This window comes from Rhipicephalus sanguineus, chromosome 9, assembly GCF_013339695.2.
Source record: "Rhipicephalus sanguineus isolate Rsan-2018 chromosome 9, BIME_Rsan_1.4, whole genome shotgun sequence".
In the NCBI taxonomy this organism is placed as follows: Eukaryota; Metazoa; Arthropoda; class Arachnida; order Ixodida; family Ixodidae; genus Rhipicephalus; species Rhipicephalus sanguineus.
The window spans coordinates 113,492,758-113,508,438 of NC_051184.2; the positions used below are offsets into that span (position 1 = coordinate 113,492,758).

Sequence of the window (15,681 nt, forward strand, 5' to 3'; positions counted from 1 at the left end):
TAAAGCGGCTTTCTTTAACCCCCGTATTAACGGACCTAACTTAACCTTATGCTTATGACTTAAGTCGCCCTTAACCATAAGTCCGCCCTTAACGCGTTTCAAGAACGAACCTTATACTTATCGCAAAACTTTCCTCGTACTTATCGCTGTCATAAGTAAGGTCCGGTTATGGTAGCCTATGACCTACCTTAAGGCTTCCTTGCAGACAAACAACATGGCGGGGGACGACAACTTCGCGCAGTTCGTTGATTATGTGAACCGCAATGAAGACATACCGAACGGCACAGCGTACGCATACGCGTCACCGTCGCGGCGAACTCTAAAGGACCGGCTGAACCCTATGGAGGCTTACGACGAGCACGAATTTTTGTGTCGTTACTGCTTCACAAAAAGTGCCGTGAAGAAGTTGCTCGCTGTGCTGCCTCTGCAGGAAAATGCCGATGGTCGTGGGTTTCCTTTGCCGCCTCTCATGCAGCTGCTTATTGCATTGCGATTCTATGGAGCGGGCACGTTTCAACTTGTGAGCGGCGACCTTGTCAATGTCTCGCAGCCGACCGTGTCACGAGTAGTCAAGCGGATATCTGCCTTGCTTGCAGAAACACTGTTTCCCGTACTAGTGAAATTTCCCGAAGCGTCGCAAGTGAGTGGCGTTATGGAGGAATTCTACAAGATCGGCAAATTCCCGGGTGTCAGCGGATGCATAGACTGCACGCATGTGCCTATCGGGAGCCCCGGCGGTGACGACGCCGAAGTATACCGCAACCGGAAAGGATACTTTTCAATCAGTGTACAGGTGAGTGCCCGCTTCAAATGTTTTATCCGCGGTTTGATACCGAAATGCAATTATATGCTGTACCCAATGACGCACGACTTTGGGAACGTGATAGACGGAAGTCGCCAAGTAAACCATCGTCATTTTGCGATGCGACTTTGCACTGCTGGCCTTCATCACTGATACGACAGATGTATAAGTTGCGATTGTGCCCTCGGGGTTACGTTTATCTGCACCAACATATCGGCCCCCCCATCAAAATGCAATACTGCGGATAGGAGTTGAACGGACGATGCTGAATGGCGTTGTTGCAACGAAATCTCGGGAACCATTTCTCTTCTTATCCAGTGTGGATTGCAATCGAAATTTCAGGCGCTTCTCTCAGGACATCTAAAAAAAAGGTTCCATGCTACTGAAAGTTATATTGCGCAAGGACCGCAAAAAAATTCGTGTAACGGAAAGAAGAACATCTAAATAAAAGGTCAATAACTAGAATATCATTTAGGCACATGATGCCACCACAAAATCTTAGCCAGCACAGCATTTTTTTTCTATTTGCATTTACACTTTTAATGCCGCTTCATTCGTAAATCTTGTGTTTTCACAGGGAATAACAGAGCCAGACTTGCAGTTCTACGACGTAGTGGCCAGCTGGCCAGGGTCTGCCCACGACAGCAGAATTTTGGACAGCAGCCGTGCCCGAGTGATGTACGAGACGGGTGCCATCACCGGGATTCTGCTTGGAGACATGGGCTACGCCTGCCGCTCGTATCTCATGACTCCTCTCAAAGATCATCAACGAGGCAGCCCCGAAAACAGGCAAGCTAGTTCACTTATCTTAAGCAGTATTTCAAAACGTTTGAGAAAAAAATGGTCTGCAAAAATTGCTTAAAAGTTTTTTACAGTCAGAGCCACTGAGCTAACATGCAAGGTCAGAAAACAGCCAAGACAGGATGGAAACACTTTTTATTTGTTCATTTTCAAGAATGTTTGGCCATTCACTTCAAAAGCTCGAAGCTGAAAAGCTCTAAACTCAAAGGAGAAACGCTTTTACAATTTTCAAACAATAAATATTAACAATTTCACAAAATACAAAAAGAAAGTGAAATATATTTACATAACATCCATTGATTATTTTCATCTCTCTCAACGTTTCTACATATTGCAGAAACATCACACGAAGGCAAAGAAAAAAAAATTGAACTAATTTTTCAGGTACAACAAGTCACATTTTATTTCCAGGTACTGTTGGCCGATTGGGCCGTTACAGGGGTGGGGTACAAATATGACAAATCAATCATTGTGTACATGAAGTAGCAACATTTAGCTAATACATATATTCTAGAATTCATAATATGTCACTACACATAAATAGTGAAAAAGTAAATAACTTGCATATAAATATTATGTAAAACATAAAGCAGCAATACATAGGCGATAGAAGGAAAATTCACATCACGATGATTCGTTCTCCAACTTACATGTACATACATTACATCACCTATTTCGCAGCATTATACATCGCAATACTAAATTTTACAACTCACATGAAATATGTCAAATTAGCTACATTCCATGGCATTATTTCAATTGCAAGAGAAATAGAGTTGACATTCATGAAGATTTACTCAGAAAATATTTCGTAGTGTTGGATTCAAATTTTTCTAAAGTTTCACAATCCCGTATAGCCTCCGGTAAGTCGTTCCAGTCTTTTATGGTCCTAGGGAAGTAAGAGTATGCGTATGTGTGTACCCGAGATTGGGGGATTAGAAAGTTTCTGCAGTGATCGCTTCGTAGGTTTCGGACATGTCGTGGAATGAGGTACTGCGCTACATCAAAGTTAAATGTATTTCGAGAAAGTAAGTACAAGAATTTTAGTCTGGCTATGCGACGGCGTTCCAAGAGGGTGGGCAAGTTTAGTTCTTGCAGCATATCTGTCACAGAATCAGTTCGGGAGTACCTTGAAAGAATAAATCTTGCCGCCCTTCTTTGCACTCGCTCAAGTTTATTGATTAATCCTTTCTGATAAGGGTCCCATATGATGCTTGCATATTCTAGTGTAGGCCTTATTATTGTTATGTACTCTGTTAGCTTTACTGGTGCATTTACATTCACGAACAAGGAACAGTGTGGAACGTGTGTTCGGCATCTGGAAGAGGAGGTTTCCGTGCCTTCAAATGACGCTACAAATCGACACAAGCACTTCCCTGACAGTGATAACAGCATGTGCAGCTCTACACAACCTAGCCAGAATGCTGCGTGACCCATGCCCTCCGGATCTACAGCCCCAGACTGCACCGAGTGTTCAGCAGCCTACATCGGCACTGCCAAACGGACAGCTTCAGATGGGAACCCAAGACAGCGACGGCTTTAGAACCCGTGAACGTATCATTAGAAATAATTTTTCCTAAATGTATGCAAACCTTGTTTTTAAAAAATAACAACATGATGGATATTAAAAAAGAAAGACAGTTTCTATGTATTTAAGTAGTGGAGGGTCAGAACAAAGTTGCACAGGTGTAGGGCCATGTACAGTCTCACTCAATATGACTAGCAACACGGGTGCGCATGGCTTGACAAACTCCAGGATCACCCATGGCTCCCACTGGCCCTTCTGCAAAATAAACACTGTTCTTTCGCTTGACCATACTACCAAATAAGAAAAAATTATTTAGTTCGGAAAATGACGGCAAACTAAAGGCATGCTTTTAGCTTGTAAAGCCACACACTAATGTGTTGCAAGTGATATTGAGCATGACTGTACAGCACGGTTCTTCAGTTATTGTTGGGATCCAGCAAGTGTTCGCTTGTCGGCCAGCCCAGACAACATTGTCCATTATACTCATCACGCCAGCCATCTGCATAGCGCGAGCTGTCACTTGAATTTTATATGCTTTTGAGGCCCGTGTACTTAGATTTAGGTGCACGTTAAAGAACCCCAGGTGGTCGAAATTTCCGGAGCCCTCCACTACGGCGTCTCTCATAATCATATCGTGGTTTTGGGACGTTAAACCCAAGATATCAATTTTGTATGCTAAATGATCATCAAATGTTGAAATTGCTTGAGAGTTCTGTATTAAAGATACCTTATGCATGAATAAATGAATGCTACATGTTGTGCCTAAAGAGAAGCGTCAGATTGAATTTTTTCTGCATGAGCCTAATTTCAAGCTCAAGAAGAGCTTTCTTTGCCTTCAGGTTGTCTACTTCAAGTGCGTGCACAGCATGCCTTTTCTTTAAGTTGTCTCTCATAACCCTCATGCGGAGCAAATGCTCTCTTTTTTTTGTCTAGCCTCTTCAGCAAGGTTCGAAAGCCGAGCATCCAGCTCGCTTCTCACTGCTTCTTTCATTGAGCAGGATGCCCGGCTTCCACCTGCTGGCTTTTCTTGAGAAACTGATCCCGTAGCCACAGGTTCCGGCTGGGTTGCAATTGCCGAGGCTGGTATTTTTGTGGAAACTGGTAGAACAGCTACACACTGCACACTGGTGTTGTCCTGGCTTGGTTGCGCCTCTTCAGCTGCAGTTGGCTGGAGATTGCATTGCCAGGGGTCGATGGCTAGGTCAGCAGCTGCAATGGTGTTACAATTGGAGAAATACTGTCATGCCAATTTCACAGTGCTTGCACTTCTGGCAAGTCGCTTTTACAACAGCAATGTGTCAATACATGCCCCATTTTCACCTTACTGAAAAAATACACAAGCGTTTTTACAGAACGCACTGTACTCTGCACATAAACAACATTACACAATATAAGATCTCAAGCAGGCAGCAATGCAGCACGTCCCTGTTTGAGCACCACAAAACAGGTTGACAAACGCATACTGGCCAAGGAGGTGAGCAGTGCCAGACCAGTACGTTTGCATCATGTCAAGATGCATGCACTAACGCCTGCTGGATGTTCCCATTTCAGCTTAGGCTGTGGCACTAGCTCTGAGTGCAAATGACTTCATGCTGCACATATGTATATTATTGACAAACTACACACATTCGCACTCACTCTGCTCATTTCTGTCAATTTTTGAAAATCTGCATACTATGAATTTGTGTTTTACAAGGGATGATGGAGCAACCACTTAGAAAGTCTTCAAGGTCACACAAATACATCCATGAGCATTGCATGTATTAACGTTACTATGATTAGCCATGTCAACACGATGCCACAGAGAAAGACGAAGCGTGCTATCGTTGTCATCCCACCAAATAAAAAAAGCCTTCCTGCTTTCATTGAACATTTCATTGAAATGCATAACAGCAGTGACGTCAGCGTTACGGTACAAGGGGGGAAATTCGGTTTTGTTGGTAAGACATTAAACGATATTTAGTGCAGAGTAACACAAGCACGAAAAGGGAGGACACAACACGTGCGCTGAGTGAGTGCAACTGTTGGTGTCCTCCCTTTTCATCCTTATGTTACTCGGCCCACATATTGTTTCAGCATTGTGGTGTTACCATATAGCCTATAGCTTTTAATTGCTGCTTTGTAAAATTGAGAATCAAGTGTGACTTCTGAGTAGCCATCTATGGTGTCGCAATTCGTCTTTCTGCAACATATGTGACTGCCCAAATAATCAGTCGACATCTAACATGAAATAATACTTGCCATCGGTTTCCATGTTCTGCCCTGGCTGAGTCGGTGCCAGTAGGGCTGCCACAGCTGGCGTGTACTCTGTGGCAGGTGTCACACGGCCAGCACGGTCACTGTCGAAGGGGTTCGTGAGCCGCGTGGCCATGTGTGATGCAACCGATCCAACCCTCTGCAATTCTTGATTCATGCTGCTTTCAGCAGGCGTGCCACCTCCTTATGAAGATCAAAATATCAGTGTATGAAACGTCGTGATAACAACACCTGTAGTCCTACACTTGCAGTTACTATAATGTTTTGAAGATGCGAGAAACACACGTGTTACGGTACAAGTGTCATACGTAACCTTTCCTGGGACTGCGAATGCATGTATTGTAAGAGTTCGTGTCCTGCAAGTGTTCCAATGTTTTGCTTGCTCCCAGTATTCCACAATGGCATACTGACAAGCGTACGTTTTAATGTTAAAATGTTACTTGACTCCACTTGGCAATACAGTGGCAATGCACTAAGATGTGACACTGGTAGCATTCTCTTCACGGCTAGATAGATTATGAGACAGCGACTCGAAGCAACTGATGGGATAATTTACTATAATAAACGTCATACCACGCACGTAAGCCTGTTGCGGAATGCCTTAGTGGGTGCAATTCAATTTGTCAATTTGTTTATTTGCCGCATGCACTGCAACTACGCTTTCTGAATAAATTTCAACAGAAGGAGGTATCGAAGTCAAAATGTGCAAGAGTGAGACCTGGTAACGCTTCTAAACAGAATGGTGAAGCCTTCTTATTACAACAGATGGCAAGCACCCACATATAACATTGAAATGTAAGCTATCATAATAACGGTAAATAAAACGTGTATGAAACGAAGCACAAATACATAATTTAGAGCTTGTTCGTTTGCAGCAATAGGCAGGGCTCCAGTTCCTCTACATCTGATGGACTTCTTTTTTATACGAAGCGCCCTCGAGGGAAATAAAATAACTCACCTGTTTTAAACACTTCCCGCGTGTCGTCGGCCTTGGCACGGCGCCACTTCTCCTTGAAATTGTCCCAGCATTTCTTCAACTGCTTAGCCGTCCTTGGGTGAACATTCTGCCGGCTATTAAATTCAGTGGCGAGCTGGTCCCACGTTCTCTGCTTCCTTTGAAGGGACACGGCGTCTATCCTCTTGTTTTCGAGCACCTCACGGTATTTGTTCACGAGATCCGTGAGGACGCCGCGCTCTTCATCAGTAAAATTTACCTTGGCGCGCCGCTCCATACAGATAACAATTTAATAAAAAAGATACAATAAAAGTACACGAATAATAAACAAATCAAGTGAAATAAAAGAAACGCGAAAGATAACTACAAAAGTAACAAAACTACTTACTCAACGGAGCACACAAATAACAGCAAGCAACAAAATAAAAACGTGCACGAGAAGACGTCGAAATATTGCGTCGACGGGTGTTGAACACTTGTGGCCATACGATAAATGTGCATTTCACCAAAAGCAGAAAGTGCTTTAACAAACACTTTTGCTCTTCTACGTATGGGTGCTCTTGAGCATACTGTTATTGGTTTCTTGCAATAAAACTAACTTATTGCTGCTTGAAGTAATCATTTCGTAGCAAAAATTTACCTACCCTCGCTCCCAGGTCATATACTTGACGAGTTAAGGGGACCTTTCATAAGGCGCACTTATGACACGATAAGGTGGGTTTTCGAAACTCGCCTTATCCTTTTCTTATACTTATACTTTTCTCGTCGTTTCGTAAGTAGCCTTACCGCGATAAGTTAAGTTAGGTTTGTGAATACGGCGGTAAGAGCTGCGCTCTCTTGTTAATTATGGGCGAACTTGTGCCTCGAAAACTAGATGCAAATTCTAAGAGACCGCTAGAGCATTCCACACAGAAAGTGTTGTTGTTGTTGTTGTTGTCCTCTGTGCATGGCTCATACCCAATGCAGGGGATTGGCCGAGTAGAGGGTGAATTTTGGTAATATTATCTTAAGTGTCCCTTTCACCAACGCACGTCTTCTTTGTCTCCCAAGCGGCGCAGGTCAACGCACTTTCTTTCTTATGCCCGTGCGCGAGTGGCATGCGTTGTGCTGTCACAAGACGCGCGAGAAGGTACGAGGCATTGCAGACGCTAACACAGCGGCTCGCTGCGCTCAGCGTTCGCTCTATTGGTTACGGCAACGACGGCAACGCTGCTGAACGTAGGAACGGACACCATAGTGCTGCGCTGTCAAATAGTAGGTCAGGAATGCAGACGCCGAACTTCTATTGCCCCCATTTTCCCGACTTCCCAATGTATTTATCATTTTAATAGTCTTTTACAGGGCTTTTATGGTTAGTGATAGACCGGGAGTGCTTGGAAGAGTAACAAGGTACTTGTGCCACTAATATGCCTGCAATAGGAACATTGACTCGGTGCATGAGTGTCGTCGTTGGCGTGTATTTGTGTTCGGTGTGCGGGGCCCAGATTTCAAGTGATTGCGATTTACCGTGATGGTGATCGCTGTATAATGCCAAAGAAGCGCGGCAATGCGCGTGTTGATGCGAGGGTCTCGAGAGAAGGGCTCGAGCGACCGGGACATCTCGGCGAACAGCAGGTGCATCGGGCGATAGAACACCGGCCGCGCCCCGACATCACGATCGTGCCCTGCAGGTCCGTGCCTCGCCCCGGATTCCACGATCGCCGTGTCCTACTAGGCTAGAAATAGCCCCCCTCACTCCCCTGTCCACGGCGGCTGTCTCCGACGACGTTCCTGGCGGCTGGTCGGCCGTTCTTCTTGGCGCTGACCTGTCGTGGTACCTGGCGCTGCTCGAGGCGTTCTTGGTGCTGTTCGTGGCACCCTTCGCGGCGTTGTTCCTGACTGTGTCTCAGGCTTCGTTCCAAGCTCTGTGATTGCCGAGGCGGGACGCTCGCTTGGCCGGGCCTCGGCCAGGCACTAACCTGACGTAGTTCAACGCGCCCCTCATCCTGTCACTGAGTGAACACGCCTCGATCACTGGTGCTGAGTGAACGCGCCCCTATCCCTGGCGCTAAGCCCGTCTTCTGTTCGGGAGGAGGAGAGGTTGAGGAAAAGAAAAGGCACAACTTCTGCAACCCTAATTGGGAGCACGGCTCAGCGCCTGTAGGGGAAAGGGGGAAAGGGAAATAATGATGAGAAGAGGGAGAAGGAGAGGAGGAATGCTGCCTATGACCGAGGACGCGGTGGGCGGCTACTATAGCCGGTTGGCCATTCCAGTGTCCTCAAGGAAGCGAAGAACCGCCTTGAAAACCTGGGTGTGGTGCTGTGCAGGGAATAGGAGGTCCCTCTGTGTAGCCGCGGGAATACCCTGGCGACGGAGTGCGGCGAGCAAGGCAGCTCGTTGTGCTTGAAGCGCTGGCCACACACACAACAGGTGAGCAACTGTTTGGTCTGCCCCACACGCACTGCATGTAGGTGACGAAGCTCTGCGTAGCTGATGACGTCGTGCCGCAGGCCAGGAGCAGTCGATGCGTAGGCGTCTTCTGTTCGGGCTACGCCAGAGGAGTTGAAGGAATTTCTCTCTTCGAGAAGACCATGGCTGACACACCGAGACGTACTACAGTGGGGTGCGAATGTCGCAAACTTTAATGCCAGTCACAGGATAAGCACGCGAATGTACATGTGTATGCGGTTGTGTCGTATAGTCCTACGTCTGTCGATATGTACGGAAAGCTGTTCCTGTTTGTCTCTGTGTGCTTCCTGTGCACGTCTGCGTGACCAACGTTCCACATTTGCCCACAATGGCAAATAAATAATAGTAATAATATTATCAGGGGTTCAACGTCCCAAAACCACGGTATGATTATGAGGGACGCCGTAGTGGAGGGTTCCAGAAATTTTGACCATCTGGTGTTCTTTAATGTGCACTGACATCCATGCATATTTCCTCCCGTGGCACAGAATCTACAATCGGAGACTTCTGGCAGTTGACGTCACTAGCGTCAATTGCGGGGAACCTCTACTAAGCGGCTAGTGGGTTTATGATGTCGCAGCTTCGTCGGAGAAATTTGCCGATTGCACCCGGTGTTTGCAAAAAACCTGTCAATGCAACTTGTGGGGACGACATCGGACAAACCGACACCGCGAATGGCGCTAGGAGTGAAAAGGGCGTGCCTAAGTGTCGGCATCGCCCTTCTCCGAGTCAGAAACCATATTGCCTTGATTCAACTAGGCTGTTTCTGGCCGACGTCCGCGTTGTCTCTTTCTAGGATGAGAAGTGAAGGACGGTCAAGGAGGGAAACACGGCAGCATAATGTCACGCTTTTACCGGACCTCGGATAATTGCGATGGGATCGCGTCGTCTTCTGATCCCGCGGAAAGTCCATTTGTCAACGCTGTGCGGCCATCAACAATGCTGGTGACCCCGGAAGTATCTTTCTTCTCTTCCCATTCGTTGCTACGTCTCACAATCTGCTTGTTTCTTCGAAAAGTTTCACGCGAATCATTTGAACGCTTCCACAGTTTCCTTTTTTTTGCTTTTGTTAATGAAAATGACGTCCAAGTTCGAACCGTGTATTTGTCAAATTCTCGTAAACGTCTGAAAAACCAAATAGAGCTAATATGCTAAACACAAATATGTTTCTTGTTAAGAAAACCACTTTATTTCTTTTTCCTTCTTCTCGCTTACATTTCTCTCGAGCATTTTACCTTAAAGCTCGCACATTTCGAAAATGTAGCTAATCTTCACGCTTAGCGGGCAGCTGTAGCCGTAGCACCGGGCTTCTACCGACGCGCAGGATTGACTTCTTGACGCTTATAGCGCATGTAAACACGACGATGCAGAAAAACGTGACACTCAGAGCCCCTGTGTGTGTCCATCCAGGCCGCCTAATTGTCTTTCAATGGGCTATAAGTCTGGTGATGTCATACGAGCGACCCCAAAACACTACCTTACTGCAGTGTTACTGCACTGTCGGATATGAAAACAGGAAACTACGAGAGGTCTCGAGGTTTCCCTCGCTCTCAAAAAATAATCAGACATAATCATGGGCTTGTATTCGCAATTCCTTCTTCCTGAATTCTTATCATGCTCACGATACAGGTACATTTGTTTTGTTGCCTGGATTTCATTGATATATTTTGACGGACGACACCATTTTGTGGTGTCGTCAGTCAAAAATTTGAATGTTTCCCTCTCTCTCGAAGAAATAATCATTGGTGGGTATTCGGGGGTATTACCCACCATGAATAATCATGGTGGATAATAAGTGGTGGGTATTCGTGTAATCCTGCAGCGCTTTCACTCTGACTGCTTAGCTTATTCACAATGCAAGTACTTTAGTTTTGTTTCCAGGGTTTCATTGATGTACTTTGACAGCCGGCACTTTTTTGAACTGAATAATTCAGTACTGCCGCTTTTTGTCTTGAAAGTTTCGCATTGTGAAACGAGAACTGAAGTAGCAATACACGTTTACTGTGTACCTAGCCTGACGCTTTGAAATTTATAGTCGTGGCATCATGCTACAAATCACAGTCCACCTTAATAACACACCATCATTGTAACATCGAGGCTGCCGGTGCCTGTAAACGATTACGTATAAACCGCTGCGACATGAGAGATTTTTAAGCAAATGCGCGAGTATGCAATACATGAGAACACCGACAGGTTCTCGGCGCCACTGATAGCACCGGTCGTTTTCACTTGCGCGACGCAGTCTCGATTCTGATTTGGGACGGACAACAATGGAAGACAGAATCGAATTAGCCGCCAGCATCGGGCTACGGAATATAGCATGTCATTAATCAGACTATTCTACATGCTCGTTCTTCTTTGTGCCGCCAGTGACGCGAACGAAGATGAAAAGCGAAGCTATAAGCGAAGTTGTGGGCCCCTTTAAGGGACGTTAGATAAAGGAACGTAATGGTTGGGGCGCGAGACAACTTTAGCAAAAGACGCGGACGCAATAAAAGGTAGGAGCATTGCAAATGACGTTGCACGTCATTAGACAGTTTTTGAGCTGACAAATTTTGTGTAGAGGTTTCTTTATTCGAGAATCAGGTTACGAAAACGGACGCACAAAGTGGAGCGATTGATGCAAGAACGGATATAGAACAAAGAAGGATGCCTTACTTTTTTGCAAGCTACGTTCGTCAAAAAAGAAACTACATGGCTTCCATGTTTCGGCGTAAAATGACTGCTATTCAGCCGACGAGGCGTACAAGTGATGGTGGAAATGTGCCGAGCACGGCCACGTCTCAGCAATCAACAGAAGACGCTGGATAAAGTAATGGACGCCCAACAAAGGCGAATACTCACTGTTGAATATGAGTGGTGCAAGGTAAAAAAAACTGGGGGACGGGGGGACGGCATTCAAGTACGAACGATGCAAAAAAGCTGGACTCTTCAATGGTTTTTTGTGTGTTTATTTTGGTGGGGAAATATTCAAAGAGAACTACTTCAAAAGTTGGTACTATTGTAGAGAAATACATTCGGATCCCCAAAAGGCCGACATTAGGGAAAAAGATGGTTGATCCCTCCGTCATAGGAATCGGAATAACACGAAAGTAAAGCGTGTCCTTACAGAAGTAACTGAATGTTTACCGTACAATGATATAAGAGAGTTTGCCCAATGTATATTGACGTCTGGCAGCTATAGCACCGTTTAACGTGCATGCACCCACTTTGATGAGGATTGGTGCTACATCTCCATCCCGACGACTAACGTCCATGTTAAATGATTAAACAAACCCTTGTGGTAGCTGTAGTAGTTAACGGTGAAAGCGTAATCAGAGAACGAGGTGTGATGCCAGAAGAGCGTCGCATATTGGACACAGAGCTTGTTCGCCATCTCGCAGCATGTTAAAATGTGATTGAACACCCACGGCAGCACTAGAGGGAAACGGAAAGCGCGTCGTGTCGCCCTGGTAGCCCGGCCGCGATTTTTCTCGGGGCGAGCGCGACAACGGGGAACGTGGGGTTACAGCCAGTTAAGGCAGGCGCGCGTCGCAGAGCTATTTTTGGTTTGTATTAGCGTGATGCTGAGCGAGGCCGACGCTTTTACGACGCTTGGGCAAAGGTCGACACCTCGCGGTGTGTTAAGGCATTGACAAAATTCAACTTCTATTGAAAACGCGCCGAATGGGACGGACGCATAATGCGTTGCAGGTGCTAGTCGCGGAGGCCACAGCAACGACGAATTACTTTACCTTACCACTCCCAGAGGTCAACACCACCCAGCCGACCGGGAGAGTGGTAGATATAAAAGGCGCGTTCGTAAAGCCTCCAGAATCTGTGACCGTGGCGCAGTGGATAGCGTGCCCGGCATCTGTTATTGCGGACCGAGCGGTCGTGGGTTCGATGCCCGTTGACGGTAGCTTTTTTCTTTGCCATCTGATTGTGTATATTTTTTCGACGTCATTTCCGTGACGGAAATACGTCACTGAAGTCTTGGTGGACCCCGGCATAAAACACTTTCGTGTTAAAAACAAGGAGTTAAATGATATCAGACAATTGTTTGAGTTGAGAACGCAATTAGGTATGTTGGTCAAATATACAGCTTTTATGGGTAATTGCGACTACTGCATCTTTAAAACGCCCTAGGGTGTCGAAATATGATTCAAACTAACAGGAAATTGGGGCCAAGCGAAACTTGGCGTGTGCTCACCTGACGTAGTAGTTTCTGTTTCTTTCTTTCTTTATTTCTTTCGTTCTCTCTTTCTTTCTTTCTTTCTTTCTTTCTTTCTTTCTCCCTTTCTTTCTTTCTTTCTTCCTTGCTTTCTTTCTTTCTTTCTTTCTTTCTTTCTTCCTTTCTCTCTTTCTTCCTTTCTTTCTCGCTTTCTTTCTTTGTTTCTTCCTTTTTTTCTTTCTTTCTTTCTCTCTTTCGTTCTTTTTCTCTTTATTCCTTTCTTTCTTCTTTTCTTTCTTTCTTTCTTTCTCTCTTTCGTTCTTTTTCTCTTTATTCCTTTCTTTCTTCTTTTCTTTCTTTCTTTCTTTCTACACTATTGCGGAATACTTCCTCACCACTTTTGTCTCCCTCTATCGCGGGAATGCGACATACACACAAGTGCTTTGAAGAGCTACATTTCGGTTGCTACAGGCAACAACGACGGTCGTGCGTTCATATCCAGGCTAATATGAAACGTGGCAACGTGAAATGACAAGGGACATCGATAAAAGATCAGATTGCCACATCAGAAATGGCTCATCAGCGATCAGCCCACAATCAGTCACTGGGAAATGGCGCATATAAATATGTATGTGAACGGCGTACTATCGAATGCCGCATTCTGCGCCGGGCTTCTCGGGTACCACAGCGCCGCCACCAAATTCTGTAACTGATAACAAGCTTCGCTTGCGAAAAAGATATTGATCCAAAAATGACATGCTATCCTCCGTCCGTTGTGAATGTTTAGAGCTCTCTCTTTTCGCGTACGTTTCTCCACTTGACAATGCGTGTAGAAGCACTCTCATCAAGTACTCTCATCATCATTCGCGCGCAGTTCTCGAGAAATGTAGGGTTACACACATGAGATACTAAGAAGTATATTGGGGCAGTTACATTCCTAATCCGTTTTCCACTTCATTACTGTTATTTGTTTAAGCCAGCACTAGCTTCTGTGTTGCTTCATTTTTCACTAGCCAACAGGGGAATTCCCAAAGTAAATAAATAGGCAAATTCTAACATTTGCTGCTTTCTTCCTCACCGTGACGCACGCGTCGTTGATACTCTCGTCCTAGCATGTTGAATTTGGCACGCTATATTGTATTGTCAATGGCCATTGCAGGGTTAACGTGAGTTCTGTGTCATAGGACATTATTAGCAGGGTTACGGCGCATACGAGGTGCGTTCGAGCTGAACTTTAAACTGGTGAATTTATGACGGAACTCGAATGGTGGCTTTTCGGCTAGCTGATGGGTATGCAAGCCTCGTGAAAGAAGTCTGTAAGCAATTAATTCCCTAGCCATCTCGCAGCTGGCCCACGATGTTCGAATAATCGGTTCGGTTCAGTTGACCGGCCATGATGCAGGTAGGCCCTACACAGCTGCGATGGTAGAGTTTTCACCGAGCTGACGTCGGCATCAGTGCTTCCTTGTTGATCGCTGACTGTTGACCAAAAATCTGAGGGCAACCCTAATCTCATTTTAGTAGGTGACTGGCTGTGGTACTCGCACGTCGGCGTTGGTGTGCTGTGGTGTATTGCTTCAGTTAACATTATATATTAGGGGCGAAGCTCCTTAAGGCGGCACCCGTTCGTCCCTCGTAGTCGTCGTGGTCGTAGTAGTGAGTAACAAGTGTTACGCTTTGACCTCCAAGGTGGTGCCGGTGGGAGATTTCTCCTGTGCGTTGTTGAACAATAAAAAATTCGCAGCGTGCGCGTTAACTAAAAGCCGAATTCTTCTGTCTCTCATTCCCCATTAGCAGCCATTGGCATGTTCCAGTAGGAAACGTTAGTAGAAGTAGAAATGTAAGTGTTAGCTAAAAGCCGACTTCTTCTGTCTCTCATTGCCATTAGCAGCCATTGTTTACCTCCAAGGTAGTGCCTGGTGAGATTTCCCCTGTGCGTGATTAAACAATAAAAATTTTGTTCAAAACGCCGTTGATTGATGAAATAAACCAACGAAAGACGCCAGATGTTTTGTAAAAGCAGAACGAAAGAACGCCAGATGTTTTTCTTAAAGTGTAGTAGTAGTAGTTATATGTAGCCACCTCGCCCGATCGTCAACGGGCGAGGTGGACCGGCAACGGCGCGAGGACCCTGCCGTACGAGAGTTAAATCACACTAAAAGACATACTTTGCGGGCGATACACTCTAGTGAGCTTTCAACTTTTCGTCTTAATGTACATGATAAAGAAATTATTTCTACGAAAAACGCAAGGCACACCTTGAGCAATATGTTTGGTTTTGGGACGCTAAATGGAACCATGAGGCGATGCGAAGCCGGAGCACTTGCACGATCGCGTTCCGTTGGCTTTCGTTGGGCATGCTACCGACCTCGCGTCGTGGAACGCGCGTCCTGTCTTCCCTCTAGCCTTGCCTTTAATTCGCACAGGGCGAGCGGGGAATGCGGTCGCTCTTGGCGCTCTTTCGCTCGGGAGCGGACTTCTTCCTTGCATTTCACCGATCACAAGTGATAATGAAGGGACCACGTAAACCAACAGTACAATAAAAGTTTGATGTTTAATATATACACGATGTTTCACACTCTTTATATTATGTACTTGGCGCATTTCACGGAAGAGTTTCACGGTTTACAGATGGTTCCCTCCGTAGCTTCGCCCCACTCATCATCATTCACCCCGTGGATATGCTGTGATTTTTTTTTTCGCGCTGCCGGAGAGTATCGCTGAGGCCACCTAGAAA

General features: G+C 45.7%; 1 protein-coding gene across 1 annotated transcript; it reads left to right on the top strand.

Annotated features, from left to right (window-relative positions):
• The first annotated feature begins 214 nt into the window (after positions 1–214).
• LOC119406049 (putative nuclease HARBI1) lies at positions 215–4,687 on the top strand. Its single transcript, XM_037672899.2, has 5 exons — positions 215–793; positions 1,380–1,591; positions 1,988–2,001; positions 2,882–3,151; positions 4,683–4,687. Exons 1-5 carry the CDS (start codon positions 215–217, stop codon positions 4,685–4,687), a joined length of 1,080 nt encoding a protein of 359 aa, XP_037528827.2.
• The last annotated feature ends 10,994 nt before the right edge of the window (positions 4,688–15,681 follow it).

Bases quoted from the DNA above. Each gene is read 5' to 3' on its own strand.
- LOC119406049 (XM_037672899.2), top strand. From the start codon at position 215: ATGGCGGGGGACGACAACTTCGCGCAGTTCGTTGATTATGTGAACCGC. The intron at 794-1,379 runs GTGAGTGCCCGC...GTGTTTTCACAG, and splicing joins ACTTTTCAATCAGTGTACAG to GGAATAACAGAGCCAGACTT.